The sequence below is a fragment of the Ornithodoros turicata genome, chromosome 3 (genome assembly GCF_037126465.1).
Source record: "Ornithodoros turicata isolate Travis chromosome 3, ASM3712646v1, whole genome shotgun sequence".
Taxonomy (NCBI): domain Eukaryota; kingdom Metazoa; phylum Arthropoda; class Arachnida; order Ixodida; family Argasidae; genus Ornithodoros; species Ornithodoros turicata.
In genome coordinates this window covers 16,519,685-16,536,502 of record NC_088203.1, presented here as the reverse complement: position 1 = coordinate 16,536,502, position 16,818 = coordinate 16,519,685, and the positions used below count along the sequence as shown (strand labels likewise).

At 44.6% G+C, this 16,818-nt stretch overlaps 1 protein-coding gene and 2 long non-coding RNA genes across 3 annotated transcripts in view; all 3 read right to left on the bottom strand.

Annotated features, from left to right (window-relative positions):
* Nucleotides 1-1,526: 1,526 nt before the first annotated feature.
* The window catches only part of LOC135387752 (uncharacterized), a 155,426-nt gene continuing 140,134 nt past the window's right edge, over nucleotides 1,527-16,818 (bottom strand). Inside the window, exons 9-11 of the mRNA XM_064616850.1 lie at nucleotides 3,629-3,805; nucleotides 2,136-2,276; nucleotides 1,527-1,739 (exon numbers count right to left, since the gene is read on the bottom strand). Of these exons, the coding sequence (XP_064472920.1) occupies nucleotides 1,554-1,739; nucleotides 2,136-2,276; nucleotides 3,629-3,805 (504 nt within the window). The 3' untranslated portion in view covers nucleotides 1,527-1,553. The remainder of the gene's footprint in view (nucleotides 1,740-2,135; nucleotides 2,277-3,628; nucleotides 3,806-16,818) is intronic.
* LOC135389961 (uncharacterized) lies at nucleotides 14,810-15,514 on the bottom strand. The gene is made up of 3 exons (XR_010421635.1): nucleotides 15,442-15,514; nucleotides 14,976-15,129; nucleotides 14,810-14,883 (listed from the first exon to the last, which is right to left on the bottom strand). It is a non-coding gene; the product is annotated as an uncharacterized LOC135389961 (long non-coding RNA).
* LOC135389962 (uncharacterized) lies at nucleotides 15,617-16,257 on the bottom strand. The gene is made up of 3 exons (XR_010421636.1): nucleotides 16,087-16,257; nucleotides 15,913-16,028; nucleotides 15,617-15,781 (listed from the first exon to the last, which is right to left on the bottom strand). It is a non-coding gene; the product is annotated as an uncharacterized LOC135389962 (long non-coding RNA).

Genomic DNA, 16,818 nt, shown 5'->3' with positions numbered 1-16,818 from the left:
ACACAATTAAACTTACGTTACACGAATAAACGTTACACGGAGGTCCGAATAAAGTTTCGTGTTGTCTGGGAACATTCGCTTGAGATATATCCGTATACTGCATCTGAGAGAGCTCCTGCTTACGTCCGTATCTCCTGGCTATGTCCGCAAAGTGGACATCTGTAGAAAGTTCGAAGCCCGGTCAAGTGGATCTCCGTAGGATACTCGCTGGAGAAATTTCATTATTCTGCGTATCTCCGTATCTCCGTTAAAGTATATCCGATGGACATGCTGGGTTTTTCTGACTGGGAACCCGTGAAATACTAAGTACAAGGTACCAAAAAGTTCACACTGATGTAAGCAGGTTAAAACACACAATAAATATTATTTGCCGGTACACAGCTACAGTAATCTCTACGCGCTCTACAAAGGCTAAATATCTCATGCACGAAATTTTTCAAAGCAAAATATGCACGATATTGGTAATCTCCCATAAATATCCAAATGCCCACGACAGACGTCACAGGGACTTTCAGTGGATCTACAAACAGGGCAGAAATGCTAGTCCCTGGAATATCGCATGGATGTAAAGCGGATCTGTGGCAAACTCCAGTGGATATCTAAACGTCAAGGGCGACATATCTTACGGTCATTTGCTGGATGTATCTGGTTTGCTGGGATGCTGCGAGACTACATGTGCTTTGAAAATAAATGTTTCAAAAGATTCGTTTGCTTCGCCTTTTGCTAGCAGTTTTCCATTTTTCGTTTGAAACTCGCAGGTCTCCGTGATTGCATCTGTGTCAAATGACATACGGAGATAGCTCGAAGGCACAAGTGTGTGCGGAATTCTGCCTCGCTGAACTGAGCTTTTTTTTTCTACCACACTCATTCTCAAACATTGTTCTCTGTTGCAGGGTTGAAAAGACCGACGGGGGAGCTGATCATGATGTCTTATCGTTAACATCACGATCACTATATTTAACGGTCCGCCATTATACTTTACAGGTGCCTTACAAGATCTCGCGACAGGGCACCTTTGGAAGCGCAGTGAATCACAGCACTTAGGTTTGAAACCTGAACTGCTTGGCCTGAGTTCTGATCTGAATATTTCGTCAGTAGGTGTTCCCGGCAGACCGTTACGTGAAGCAGCTACTAATAAAGTCTAATGAGTGAAGCGTCACAATGTACTGCGCTCTGCCGAACGGAGACTGCGTTCAGTGAAAAACTCAACTCAAACTTTTACGCCGTGATATCGACAGTTCACCAGGAAAAAGTGGTTGTCGTGTGCGCATGTGTTTCTTTTTCCTGCTCATCCGCCCGTTTACCCTTTACAACTGTTATTTATAACCTCGGCAGAGTATGTTTGAAACAGAGCGCGCGAATATGTGTGAAAGAACGTGAGGGTTCAAATCCGCGTAGAAAACGGCTAATTCACCGGCGACATTTTTGCAATTTTGTCACTCTTGAATAAGCGACAGTAAAGCGGCGCGAGATTTACAGTGTAGTCCACTAGCGTCCCCTAGGTTAACACCACGCAGTCATTTACCGTAGTTATGCCTTTATTCCAGTGTGCGCTAGTGAAAGCACTTATCTAGCGTGCAACTGCTCCATGTATGGGCGACATCCACGTCCTGCCGCATTAAGTCCATCGGGTCACAGGCGTGTGTGTGCCTAGGACACAAAGGACGATATTGAAGGATGTCAGTGTCAAACACCGCCCATCCACCGCTGAAGTTGTGCTTCACCGTAGACAAACAGATCTAGAAAGGCAAAATGGGCGATCATCAGCCTAGCGCGTCAGGATCATCACGAAGATGAGCAATTAAACATTGGAGAGGGGGACCGACCTCTGTTGCCACCAACCTTAATGTTGTTTGCCTCAGACGAGGACGCTTGCGAATGAAATTATCTTTACGAAAACTCAGCCGTCCAAAAATCTCCCCTTGCGCCTCTTATACTTTAGTTGTCAAATTGTTGGAACTGAGCTATAGCTGAGGACAACACAGCTACTACCTACTATAGCCTAACTTTGCCACATCAGTATCTAGGGATAATAGTATAGTGACAACAGAGCAATTACAAACAGAACAGCTACGAAGGATGACGCACGAAAGCGTCTGTCGCTCTTTTTTTTTTTTTTACTCATTAACCGTCACCTTCATTCTCTTTGTTTCTGGTGGGTCGTACCATGCGACCTGGTTAAAGTTGTCACTCCTAATTCTTCTCTGGAACCTCGCATAGTCGCAGTCATTTGGTTCCCGCATTATGTCCGAGAAGAAAACGCCCCTAGGGCATTCCTAGAGAGAGAGGAGTGGTGGGTAATGCACGAACATAAGACCACAAGCGGAACATAGGCTGTCACACTCTCAAATTAGCAGACGTTCAAGAAATGAGAAAATTATACTAAAATCCGCTAAACGAGGAGGATAGTGAAGGATACTCGCAGCATAAACGGATCGCTATCATTCCTGTGTTGGATGTAAATTCGGACACCTTACTATGTTTTTTTTTTTTTCATGGAACCTTTATGACAAACTCCCCAGAAGTCGAAACGAAGTGTAATGGGGAAGTTATGATCCAGTCGAACGAGTGCGAGTACTTCCGCTATTAGCTTTATTCTACATATGATGCTCATAAACTTTCTGTTTTGTGTTACGTGTACTACTGCCGATTGCTAATATGTTTCATGGGCATGTTCCTCAGTTGAATGGGAAGGTCAGCAGGTCACACCCGGAAATTTTCAGCGCGTGTGCCTACTTTTGTCCGGCTTCTGTATCGCGTCTTTCTCAGCGCGTGGAGTAAAAAGCTGAGTGCTCAGCTCCGACCAATATCTCACTAATTTGGTTCCGCAGCCAGTTTTTGCCAATCGCTGCAGATGCTCGTTGTAAAGGGCTATCATCGTCATTGATATTCAAGCTCTGCTCTTCACGGAACGTGCCATGTAGCTACGCCTTTACTACATGCATGGACAGACGTCGTGGTAACCTGCCAAACCCTTCGTTGAATCCTGCAACACCCACGAACCCAAAACTTAAAAAAAATAAATCTGAAGAGGATACGGGTTCACAAAACGGTTCCGTGAGAATGTTATCAGCAAGCCACGCCCAGTGCAGTGCAGTGCAGTGCAGTGCAGTTTCAGGATATACATTTTGAAAACCTGAACAGCTCTTCCACGACAAATTCACTATAAAAATGCATTTGAATCATGGGGTTTATTTGGCATAGATTTCAACGCGGACTGTCTTTCATTCGGTTATCTGGCTCTTACCAAAAATTCCCGAATTCTAGATAAGTATTGTAATATGGCCAACAGAAGAATCTTAGTTTTATTCTGGCCCTTGCCAGAGATCGGACTCACATCTTCGCTTCTTCTTCTTCCTACCCCTCGGTGCCCTACAAATATTTTCTGTAACTAGTTCTTTTGTAGTGCTGATAATGTCCACTTGGCCGCATAACCACAAAATCGGCATCCATGCTGGTCTTGTAGACTGTTTTTAAAATGTATAACGCGCCCAGTATAATCTCAGGCGGCAGGAACTGAACTAGGAAAGTTTCGAAATCCTGCCGACAACACTAGGAGAGTGTAGGGTTTACCTACGTATTACAAAATACAGTACGAGGCCGATGAACATGGTTAGGAAATACTCACTAACTCAACATCGCCTTCTTTGTGAAGGTATGTGAGATGAGCTGCGCTGAAATAGTCCCAGCCTCGGACGGTCTTATAGTCGACGACTATATGATACCACGCAGCCATGGTGAAGGAGAGGAGTGGTTTCGTCCCCTCGGGCAATGCCACTTGGTGCATGAACTTCAAGCTATTTACCTTGGCGAAAGAAATAAACGACCGTAGTGAGCGAAGTTAATCTGGCAAACTTGATTCATTCAATCCTAATTTGTTGCAATCACTGAGTACTGTGTAAAACCCCCACTGTGCATGCCACTTGGCCCCAGTTCAGTGAGTGCTGTTCTGTGCAGCTGTCCGCAAGAGCGAGCTGTTGGCACAGGAGAGCGAAGAGGAAAGCGCGCGTTAACGCGATGTCGCAGAAGGAATGAAGTTGCTCAAAACTTTCTCTTCGGATAGATTCTGCGGAACGGGCACAGAGTTTGCCACCGACGGAGAGGAGCACACAAAAAGACGTGACGTCAACCACGTGCACCCAACAAGCTATGACGTCGCTCCTGCCGCCCTCGCGTCTCCACCGAGGTATCGACCCAAAATGTCGTTCTTGCGGACACCCGGTGTTCGCAGGAACGAATACACTCATCTAAGAAGGTTGATAATTTCATATTGGGGAGAAAGTATCTGGGATCACAGATCATGTTTTGAAGAAATAAATGGCACTTGGCAGTTCAGTGCAGTTGTGTCTTTCTTCGTCTCGTCGGCTCACGCGCTTGCTGGAAGCAGTTCCGCAGCCTTTCTGGCATAGAGGATGGAAACATAGGAGCGGCCCTTTTCCATATGTGAATGTCGCGTCGCAAATTCCATGGGTAACACTGTGCACCAGGGCTTCCTTTTTCAACTTTCCACCACGGCTCTGTGTTCAAAAGGGTAAGTACACCATCGTCGCATAGCAATGAAACACAGTTCGAGGTAACGAGTTGTAACGCGTTATACTGTAACTAAGTTTCTTTTTTTTTTTGGTAACTTGTAACTTAACTCGCGAGCCGTGGTAACTTTCAGAGGAACTCGTTCGTTTTTCAGTTAGTTTTAGCTCGCTTTTCACTCACATCCACATATGTTCTTGCTTTCTCTCCGGTTCTTTCATGGCATTTATTGCCATAAAACGTGATATCCAATCAATGACAGTATTTTATTCAGGAAGTAAGAACCGCTGCCATTGAAATGAAGCTGAACCGTTGTGCGCCCACAGGGAGTAAGATGCAAAGCGTTCGAATAGACCTCTACCCGAGAAACGTCATCATTACATTGGTAGACAGACTGAAACCGAAACAAATCTGAAGGAGAGGGCTGCGTTGCACGAACGAGCACTTGTTCGCTGCCTCCCATTGAAAGAAAAGTAGGACCGAGAGTCCCGTCCCTTTAAGGGACCATATCGTTATCCCCTCAAGACCGTGGCTTTCGGGCGCGACCTTGTTCACCTCTAGCTTCGAGCGTAGTTCAGTTCTACCAAATTTTGGCGCTGTCGAACACTAAGACGTTATTTGTTTACAAACAGGGAGAGGCCTATTGTTGGACAAACGAAAACGATCTAAACGTGTTGCACTCCTCCGCAGGCAGCTCAAGGTCTAACTCAACTGCTCGTGCGCGCTGCACCTGCGTAACTTGTCCGAACTAACTTGGAAGTAACCTCTTTTTTTGAAGTAACTCAGTAACTGGGAGTTTAGGCTGAAGAACTTTCGTTATTAACTTAGTTACATTTTGCACACGATAACTGTAATGAGTTCTTTCTGACGGCTAACTTCTCACCTAAACACCTATTGTACGAAACAGCACATTGCAAAGTGAAGAGACTTTACTGGGCCCGCCAGCACTAGAGCTGCTGACAGGTGTACGTGTCCCGATAGAGAACGGGCAAAGTGAGGTACTGAATGAGTTTATGGTAAAATATCCATTTGCAGCTCAAAGGACCCACTTCTTGTTAACTGCACCACTTTTGTTAGAATGCGATGTACCTGTATTTGTGGGCACTTTTAGTTTTCTACAAGGAACTGATACACCTGTTTTCCATCTTTTACTTTGTTTTCTACAAGGCGTGCAGTACAAAACCCTGGCGTACGCGGACCGCACGGACCCGTGGCCGTTTATGAAGTATCACCATATCTTGTTAACTGCACCATTTCTTGTTAACTGCACAACTTTTGTTAGAATGCGATGTACCTGTATATTTGTGGGCACTTTGCTTTCTACAAGGAACTGATACACCTGTTTTCCCTGTAATAAATTTTCTACAAGGCGTGCAGTACAAAACCCTGGCGTACGCGGACCGCACGGACCTGTGGCCGTTTATAAAGTATCACCATATCGTCAAGTACTTCATTAATAAACCTGGCCACGGTAAAAAAACGATGGCATAAAAGTATACAAAAGTAGTACTGTGTCTGGCCGTAGGAGACCAGGGGCAAGTACGTTCTATGAACCCCTGGGTCCTGCCCTGAGCCCTGTGCGTATTTTTCCCCTCGCGGCGCGTGTGCGGAGGGTTGTCCGCGCTCTTATCGGCGAGGGGAGGGCTGCGTGTGCGTTTACCCTCTCACATTTTTCAGCCTAGGCCAACTTCTTTCGTCATTTTTCAATCTGTGCAGACTTGAATATAGTCATTAGTGTCAGGAATTATATTGTGACTCTGTGTGAAGGAGAAAAACTTAGCCAAAAATCTGATGCAATAGCATTGAAGGGGTATCACAATTTTTTGTTAGTGATAATCACGCAAGTTTTCAATTAAGCAGAAGGAGTAGCACATTTAATCAAATGAAATATTTTTAATCAGTATGATTACAATCAAAATTAAGTTTTATTATAAAAAGTCTAATGTGAGCGCCATAGTGGAGTTTTAATTACAAAGTTCTAATAGGATGTATGTAACTTCAAGAACAACAGCTAATATTCCATTATGACACATTTAATCAAAGAAGATATTTTTAATCAATATGATTACAATCAAAATTAAAAGTTTTATTATAAAAAGTCTAACATTATTATACGTGACCACCACAGTGAAGCTATAGTGATAGATGTAGTTAATTGTGGACAGCAGAGAACCTGGAAGACCATGGGACACGAACACAAGACGAAATAAGAGTGTGCGTGTGCGTTTGTGCAGCTGGGGCCGCACTTGACAAGTAAGTTCATTGTGTTTGACATCAGTGATATTGCCGATATTGCCGTATATTATGCAGACTGATATTTTTGTGAGAAATAAGGTTTATCGAATTTTCAAGAGACTAGACTGAGCGACACATGATGTATGCTTTCTCCAAGCAGCGTGCTCTATTCTTATCGAATCCCTCACGCCTGTATAACAAATTCAGAAAGCAGATGTGAATGGGTGTGTTCTCCAGGTTGTATGTTTGCCACACAAGCTTAATTTTAGCGAATATTGTATTATTCTGTTTAATAATTTTCTGGTGGTAGAAAATGTGTTTTGTCATGCTTGACACTTTGCTATTGGAGCAGAAGTGCGTGTAATTTCTTATTTTTCACTGTCGCTCGTTGTGTCTGTGTTGTGTGTGTGCAGCTGTGACCCCACTTAACCAGTAAGTACATTGCGTATGCCTTTTCGTGTGACTCGGGTGATAAATTTATGTGGTATTGCATGAAATGTTGGTTTAAAAATAAGGGTTGTTGCACTTGCATAGCAGTGCCTTCTTATTGGAATTTTCGCCCGTAAAAAAAAAGAAAAATTCAGCGTATATCGTATTATGCTGCGCGAGAAGTGATTTTCTCAATTCGATTTGCGTACCCTTGTCCTGTGCTTTCTTTACGTAAGGGCAATGCGGCTGTGTATGTAGCGTTATGCAATAATTATCTGATAGCAGAAATGAGTGCCTTTTTCTCAGTTTATTAGCATGTGCTTCGTTTTTTTTTTTTTTTTTTGCAGTTATAGCTATTTAAGCGTGTAAGTGCGTGTAATTTTTCACGGCCCTTTTCTTCTTTCACTGCTAAAGCAGAAGAAAACCGCTTGGTAAAGCTGAATAGTGTTCTATGACAGAACGTGGGTTTGTTTGTTAGATTTTGTTGTGTGCTCGATGTGTTGATGAAGTAAACAGTTATGGGTATTTGAGTGGAACTGTTGGTGTCTGAGCCAGGAGTCGAGATTCCTATAAAGCACGTCTCCTTATGCATTCCCGAGCTGCTGTCTGCGTGTGTGTGTGCGCGTGTGTATGTGCTTTTTCTGATTTGTGTCGTCAAATGGGGATATCCACCCCAAGAACACAGACGGTCCACAGGACGTCCTCACAGTGTCATCGCGTCCTCGTCCTTCGATGTGTATTCCCCAGGATGTCCTGAGGTTGACACTCTCGGATTGTCCGTGAACAGTCATTCAGGTACATCCTGTGCCAGTCCCGGTAAGTAGCTCAAGGGAAGAGAAATGCCACTTGGTTCAATTTTCCTGCTAAGACTCTGCAAATATTGAGTGACACATTTGTTTTGCTTTCTGGGCCGATCCCAGGGGCTGAATGACATTCGTCAGAAGAGATGCTCCCCTCCGAAAAGGCACCTTGATACCTGGAGCATTTACTGCGGAAAAGACAGAAAAGCTCGATTCTGTAGCACTGCTTTTGACTTTTGAAGGTCCTACCCGGATGTCTCGAACCAAAGGAGTAAGAAACATAGACCTCGCATTGCTTGAGAGTTGACACTTCAAGCAATTCGTCGCTTGAGTAGTGTGTGTTTGCTAAATTAAATTAAACTTCAATAGCTCGCCCTTCGTTTTCTGTCGGAGGCGAGCAGCACTCTCGAAATTACGGAGGGGGGGATATATATTTATTGAAGGGAAAGGTCTGCCAGACCGACGGAGGATCACATAATAAGCAATATATAATGTCTGATTTTTCTTTGCAAGGAAATTCCAGTACCTTTCGAAGTGGGTTTCTCGGCCTTTTTGTGCTCCGGGCAAGACTACTTCTTTTTCTGTCTTTTCTTTTGCCCTCTAGATTTCTGTCTTTTTAAATCGCCGCGCTTATTTCCGTCGTGGAAAGTACTACACTTCATGCGGCAGTTTGTGAATATGAATTGACAGTAATCAATCAGTGAAATCAGTGAAACCAAGCAGTTGTCAAGACTGAGTGGTTTCTGACAAAAACAAATAAGGTACAATAAAACGATGCTAGATTATGTCAATGCTGCGTTATCACATTCTCCTACATCGGTCTTTGATGACCTCCTAGGGACAACCAAAAGAATAAGTAAGTAAAAAGTAAGGACGTGTGAGGGTCCCATTTTAACACATGAGGGGTACCCTGAGGACCGATTTCGCCCTCCGGCGGACGTCCTGCCTGTCCTGGTGTGATAACCGTAGGATATCCCAGGGACGACATTGTGTTCTTAGGGCATTACATATGTTTTGCATGCGCTGTGGCATGTCTGGATTTGTTTAGCAGTGCCTTGCAAATTTTACCCACCGCTAGTATGTTGTTGTTATCTTATGTTAGCCGCGCAGCGATGTGCAGTGACACTGCGATTATTCCTGAGGTCTTAAGCCTTTTCCCTGGTCGCTTAAAGGAATTTGTGTGCCCTTGTCCTGTGCGTTCCTTACGCGGGGACAGTGCGGGTGTGTATGCAGAATTATGCAAGAATTTTCTGATAGCAGTTGATGGTAGTTTGTTAGCATCTGTTTAATGTTTGAAGTCATAGCTATTTTGCTATTCGAGCAGAAATGCTGGTATCTGAGGGTTTAACGCTGAGGGTAGAAATTGTTGTCTCTGATGAATCTGCATTTCACTGCAATTTGTTTCATTTAAGCAATATTATTGAAATTCCACAGCCACTGTAAACAAAAAGGGATGGTTGTGTGCATGGTCATGGAAGCAACTTGCATATCGGAATGACATGTGATGAGAGCGAACTTTGCGCTCAGGTGCGGCAATGGTGTAGGCGGATGGAGCATTACGTGAAGCCAAGGGCATGCAGAGCAGGTTATTTTTAGGCCATGACGACTCCCCACACCCGTGCATGTTAGGGCATGCAGCGAGGTCGCCGCTATATAAGTGCGGAGGATGTGTAAAGAGGCAGCAGTCTTCGCATCGCTTCGGGAGTGTGCGGAGCTCGCTTCAAAAGTAAGTATCTTTCATCCGCGCTCTGTGGTGCACGTTTTCTTAGTGTTTCTTCTTTTTTTTTTCAGTGCCTAGATACGTGTTCTGCTTTTTTGATCCTCATGATATCGGGGATGATGAGGCATTGGAAGAGAATTCACCATCTTCTCCAGACATTTCACCTGGCACATTGCATGCTCACGTCGAGCAATCACATCCCTATGTGGACATTTCCTTCCTGCCTTTCTTTCAAACTGATAGCGCATTCGTGCTATTGGCATCTGTTCACGATCCGGGAGTAGAGGACTTGCGACAATATTTAATGAACCACCTCCACAATATAATTGCTATTTTGCGAGCGCAAAGAATACCCTTTAGGTTTTGCAATCGAGGGGATATAACCGCACACATAGCTCATTTTATGGCGCTTGCTCGCGAAGTCCACAGCGATGGAGCCCACACTGTTGTTGTTACCAACAAGGCTTACTCTATTTTTGGAGCAATTGCAAGAATGACGAAAGCTTTTAGCAATCCCAACTGTTCTGCCACTTGTTCTACCTATATTGGAGTGCGGGTCAGTGGCCTGGAATTCTCTGTCAAAAAACCAATGCAGAGAAAATTGAGAAAGTGCAAAAAAGACTCGTGCGCACAGTAGAGTATCGCTTTCCGTGGTTAAGTGACAGCATTTCACTGCCATCCCTTTTGAACAAACGGATTTACCGTGATCAGATATTTTTGTGTAAGTGCCTACAAAATCGTGTAGATTGTACTAGTGTAATTACGAGGCTAGCTCTCTCCATCCCAAAGCGCAACACCAGGGCGCTGCGAATGTTCCATGTTTTTGGTAGCTCTACAGAAAAATGTCCCTCATTAAGAGTACAGATTTTAAGTAACATTAATTCTGTTTGCATTGACTTGTTTAATAGTAGTATGAGAAGTGTCCAAACAGCTCTTCGTCGCGCATGTGAACTTTGATGTTTGTATAAGTATGGCCAATGCGAGCTGCTTTTTCATTGTGCTATGAACGTTTAATTTTATTGTATTAATACATTCCTATGTTGTCTGTTTTTATTGTGTACTGCTGGTAAGGCTTTAGGCTGTTAGTAGACACATATAAATAAATAAATAAATTAAATTAAATATCTAAATTCGTCGCTGGAGGAGCTCGTGGAAACCATCAAATTCATGGGGGGTGCAGAGGCATTCCAATGCTTGAAGCAGGTATTTGGAAACGACACGAAATTTTACTTCATAAAGGCGTATTCCCATACAGCCATGTCAGTTCTTTCGCGGTGTACGATGAATTGGCCTTGCCAGAAAAATGCTCCTTTCGAAACTATCTCACGGGGAAGGATATAAGAGGAGGATTACCAGTACGCGTTGCTCGTATTTGAACATTTTGGATGCTCAAATTTGAGGGATTATAATGCACTGTACCTGAAAACCGATGCTGTATTACATGCAGACGTGATGCAGCACTTCCGACGTCTGTGCTACAGCGCACGAGGATTGGAATTGCTTCATTGTGTTTCTCTGGCATCCTATTCGTGGCAATGCACTCTAAATTACACGCAGGCAAAATTGGAGTTAATCATTGACGAGGACATGTACAGAACCATCAAATCGGGCGTTAGAGGCGGGCTCTGTCAGGTGAGCGGGCGTCATTTGCGGGCTAGCAACCCTCTGTGTAGTCTACAGTCCGGCCTCTGTGTAGTGGCTATGATCCCGATAAAGAGGAGGTGTACATATCATATATAGATTGCAACAATCTTTATGGATTCAGTATGATAAAGCACCTCCCCGTTGGTGATCTCGAATGGGTCGAGGATTTTAGCTCTGTGGATTTTATGCGTCACCCCTTAGATTCGGATGTGGGGTATGTGTACGTATGGGACTTATCCAAAATCTATCCACGCTCTAACGAGGTACTTCCCCCTGGCTCCCGAGAAGGCAGTAGTCCCAAAGGAATGGCTCTCGCCATTCCAGCGAGGGCTTCTCGAAGAATTAATGTATCAGCCTGCTAACAGCAAAAAGCTGTTGCTTACATGCAAGGAGAAAGTCGAGTATGTTCTTCATTATGCGTTACTCGTACTCTATTATAGATTGGGCATGAGGGTGACAAAAATTCACCGAATTCTAAAATTTCGCCAGGCACCATTCCTGCGTCCCTACATCGAGGACAATGTTGCCAGACGCGTTGCCTCGGGTACGACATTCGAAAAAAACTTCTACAAACTCTCAAGTAATGCAGTCTTTGGGAGAACACTTAAATAAATTTAACATGCGTGATATTCGAGTAGCCTTCGATGAGCAGACGGCGAGTCGCCTCGGGACTCTGGCAGAATGCGTGAGGATGGAAATTTTGTCCCCGGATTATGTCATGTATGAAATGCGCAAAAGAAAAGTGCGATGCGATTTCCCGCTCCAGGTTGGGTTTACGATTTTAGAACTCAGTAAATTAACCATGTACTCATTCTACTATGACACCCTGCTGAGTAAGCTCAGTTGTCCGGTGATTACCTGTTACTTTGACATGGATCCTCTGATCCTCGGCCTGTTCTGCAAGGACTACGAAGATCAGTTACGAGCGATCGCCGACAACCACTTAGATTTGTCTTGCTTCGATCAGGATCATCCACTGTACAGTGAAGAGAATCGTGGAAGACTTGGGGCATTCAATAGCGAAACTGGTAGCATACCCATAGAGGAAGTAGTATGTTTGAAAGCTAAAATGTGTTCCATTAAATTAGCTGGAGGAAAGCAAATTGCAAGAGCTAAAGGGGTCAAAAAGAATATTGTACGCAAGCACCTCCTCCATGAGACATACTATGATACCTTGTTCAATCACACGAGCGTATCGAAGGAACAAGTGTCAATCGTTGGAAAGAAGCAGTGTATGTATACCATCAGAAATGTCAAAAGAAGTCTGATGGCATACGACGACAAGAGATACCTCTGCAATGACATCGACTACTATCCTTATGGAAGCTACGAATATGGTAAGTTGAAGTGAAGAAGTATAAGGTGAATAGTCTTTCATCTCTTCAGAAGATTTGCAGGAAGAGAATTAATGCTTCTGTCAAATACTGTTCACTCCTGCAGTTTGCCTCTGGGTCATGAACAGAGAAGGACGAGTGCTTGGGTGATCCACATAGTACCTATTTGAAGAACACTATGGATGTTAGCGGAGATGTACGGCGTGCATGGATGTGTTCCCAAGCAGAACTACAATATCTCAGAGACTGCTATGATGTACAAAATAAACATTGAAGACTATTTACCATGTTTTTGTGTCCAAACCATTGCCGAGAATCGCTCAGGCTAAAAAAGAAAGGCCTCCCGGACCAATTTGGGGAAGTGTGAGCTGGCCTAGAAATGAATGGGATTGATCAATGAGTGGTTGTCTATTATGCAGCTGGAATTATGAAGCAATATGCAGTTGAATGCGTGTGACCGAGTAACTAGAGAGTGTAAATGACAAATGAGTCTATCGAGCATGTATGATAGGCCAATCACTAGGTTTTAGAAATGAATGGAAGTGACCCCCCCCCCGGACCAACAGACAGGTGAGCGATTTTGAAGCCTATGAGCCGACTTAGAACTGAATAGAATAGATCATTTCGGTGTGTATGAGCGAGTGAGCAGATGTTGTGGCAATGAAGGGTAGCCAATCACATAGAAAGAGCGATGCCCGCGTTTGTTTCTTTGTTTTTGCTTTTAATGAACGTTTTATGATGACTTGCTTTTGCTTTTAATGAACGTTTCATGATGGCCTGTTTTTGGTTTTAATAAACGTTTTATGATCGGCGTCCTTGAGCGATGCCCGCGTTTGTTTGTTTGTTTTTGCTTTTAATGAACGTTTTATGATGGCTTGTTTTTGCTTTTAATGAACGTTTCATGATAGCATGTTTTTGCTTTTAATAAACGTTTTACGATCGGCGTCCTTGAGCGATGACCGCGTTTGTTTGTTTGTTTTTGCTTTTAATGAACGTTTTATGATGGCTCGTTTTTGCTTTTAATAAACGTTTTATGGTCGGCGTCCTTGGGCGATGGCCGCGTTTGTTTGCTTTATTAAACATATGGAACACGCGTTGTTAGAATGATCTTGATAAGACGTCCGCGGAATCGTTGCGCCCGTGTTTGGTTGATAGTAGGGCGTTCTTTGGTGTGCGTGCGTGTGTGTGTGTGCCTTCCCTTTTATTGAGCATGTCATACGATTCGTGTGCGATGCGCTGTGGACCGGGACACGGGCGGTGAGAGGTATACCCCGCTTTTGTTTCTTTGTCGTCTCGCGGGACAATGCGTCATTATGGACTGCGTTTTTTTTTCATACCCCCTTTATGTCTTCAGTGCACCATGCGACACGTGTTGTTACGAATGGAATTTAATGAGATGCCATGCCCGTGCCGTTTTTGTGCGTACGTTTAGAGACAGAAGACTCTGGTTCTTTTCCTCCTTTTACTGAACATGATGCCACACATATTGTTACAGAAGGATTTTGACGAGACGCCCAGGCCGTTTTTGTGCGTATGTTTGGTAATGCTGGCTAATGACGACAGAAAACTACTTTTTTGGTGGTTTCTTTTATTAAACTTTTGGTGGCACCGTACCGCTGTCAATCGACTGGGAGCGCATCATCTTTCTATGTGAAACCAGGAGACGCATGCAACTGACCACAGCGGGCTGCAAAATTAATGCACATGACATTTATTGCAAGGAACTGCATGGACAGGCTTTTGTTGGCGATGACAACAGTACATGTGGTCGAGGGCTGTCCTTTGAAACCCGTGCAGTAATGCCTCGGTAGTGGAGTGGGGTAGCGGAGTAACAGTGGACGCTACTCATACCATATAAAATTTTGTCACCTGCTACTGTACGAAGAAGATAGTGTTCGATAACTGTATACGGAAAGGAACAGCAACAGGACTTAGCTCCGAATTCTGGGTCCGTCCTCGGGAATTTCTTGCGTCGAGTGCACGTCAAGGGGCCTTCCATTTGGTTCTGATAGTGCACTCGACTGCAGTGCTAACCCTTGTTAGCAGTCGAGTGCACTATTTGAATCAAAGGGATTACCCATTGACGTTCACTCAACGCTAGAAATTTCCGAGGGCGGACCGAGAATTCGGAGGTTAGTGTGCTGTAACGTATGCGGCGCGCGACCACGATGATGATGACTGGGCTTGGTATGACCTGCAAAGGAAGGGATCCGGTAACCAGTGTTGGCAAATTGACGACTGGTAAGTTATAGATGTTTGTCAGAGCGGACAGAGTTTCCAGTGCACCTCTTGCTGCATTAGGACGCCAGTAAGGTTCATCTTGTACGGTTGATGTGGTCCCTGAGTGCCTCGTGGACAGCGTCCATACCCTTGCTATTCCAGTGAACAAGGTCCGTTCGGCGGCTGGCTTCTCGTTGTCGACGTCGGTACCTCCTAAGTGCTACGCAATGAGACAAGCCTCAGGCAATGAAATTATACACTTCCCATCTGGTATAAAAGCACAGACTTCGCATGTGCCTTTGAAGCTGCATAGCACTCATGTCTTCCAAAGCAGGCAAGGGCATGAAAAAAAAATTAAAAAGCATAGAATTCACTGACTTACATTTACTGACCTGCATGCCGCAAGTACGGTCAGAAATGTGACTCGGTAAGGACGACTAAGTAAGCGCAGTCAGTATTCAGTTCCAGACTCCGGTTAGAGCTCCTATGGCTGCTTTTGAGAGCAATGTTTATTTCAGGATTTCCCACTTACCTCTCGTACATGGCGTAGTTGAGCGTACGGGCTCTCTTGAAGAAAAGCCGGTGGATACTGACGACATCAACCGTGGCTGTGGAGCAAGATATGAAGCATGTATGAAGTGGCAATTATGTCCGTCATAAATCACAAGGGCACATGTAGAGGGAAGTACCAGCCTATCACTTTGCTGACTCATTATCCACTCGTTGACAGCGGTGAGAGTGCGCCATGATGTAGACGTTTTTGACGCCAGTGGCAAAGGCGGAAGGGTGAAAACCAAAATGTCCGCCCCACGAGACATCAAGCTGTGGATCACTTGTGATAGGCCCTGGATCACTTCATCCGCAGTCTTGAGCTTTGCGCATCGTGAAAATCTAGCTTCAGCATGGTCATTTATGTAACTAATCTTCACCGATTATGCGCATAGCTCCTTTGTTAACTTGCTGAAGCTTTCAAGCCAGGGGATATAGCGCACACATAACCTACCTGCTTCAGGTTGTTGGTCCCAATCATCAGAAGAACCCTGGATTCAAGACGTCCGAAGTTCTGGATTCCCTCAAGTAGCATTGCGGTTGTAGCGCCAGACCTCAGGACAGGTGACTCTACATGGGAATTTACATGTGTACACCCTTCAAAGCCATTAGGGTTGCTCGATCTTACCCAAGTGCCTCCTGTCACGACACAGCACGCGACTTGCCAGTCGCAACATCATGGAATCGCCCATAACCTGGCAGCCGTAGACTAAAGTCTTGCTAGAATATTGCGAAGACATGCGTCGCGACCAGAGTTGTACGTAACTCGTTACCCAGTAACCAGTTACTTTTTTCGGTAACGAAGTAACGACCTAGTTACTTTTCTAAAAAAACTTACCCATTGGGTAACTCGTTACTCACGTTACTCGTTCCTTTCCTTCGTTTACGCTCGGCTTCACCAGGGACGACATGGTCAGTTAGTATGTGGAAATTCCCGAAATCTCGTATGCTTTTAAAGCGAGGTGACTTGGCCTGGATGTTCAGCTCCTGGGAGCCTCTGGTCGACAGTCATTCTTTTGTTGAGTCCTAAAGTGACTGGCATGACGAATGCCGCAACACTTCCCGGTCGTGTCATTGACCATGAATGCATTCTTGGAAAAATACCATGGATTTGTTCATGGGTGTTATCTCCCAGCAGCTGCCAATGGATATACTAGAGTAACTAAGCTCGCTCAAACTTGGATCCTGAGATGGCACTGTCATTCTCTACTGTCATTGTCTGTGTTGTTGTAAATTGTGTCCACCCGACGTGGACCACGAAATGCCGGGTTTATTATATGCAGCTCGCGCGTTTCATTGGCCTAGCAGCGCATCCCGTAGTCCCTGTAATTTCGCTCCCACCACCACACTTGTGGGCTCC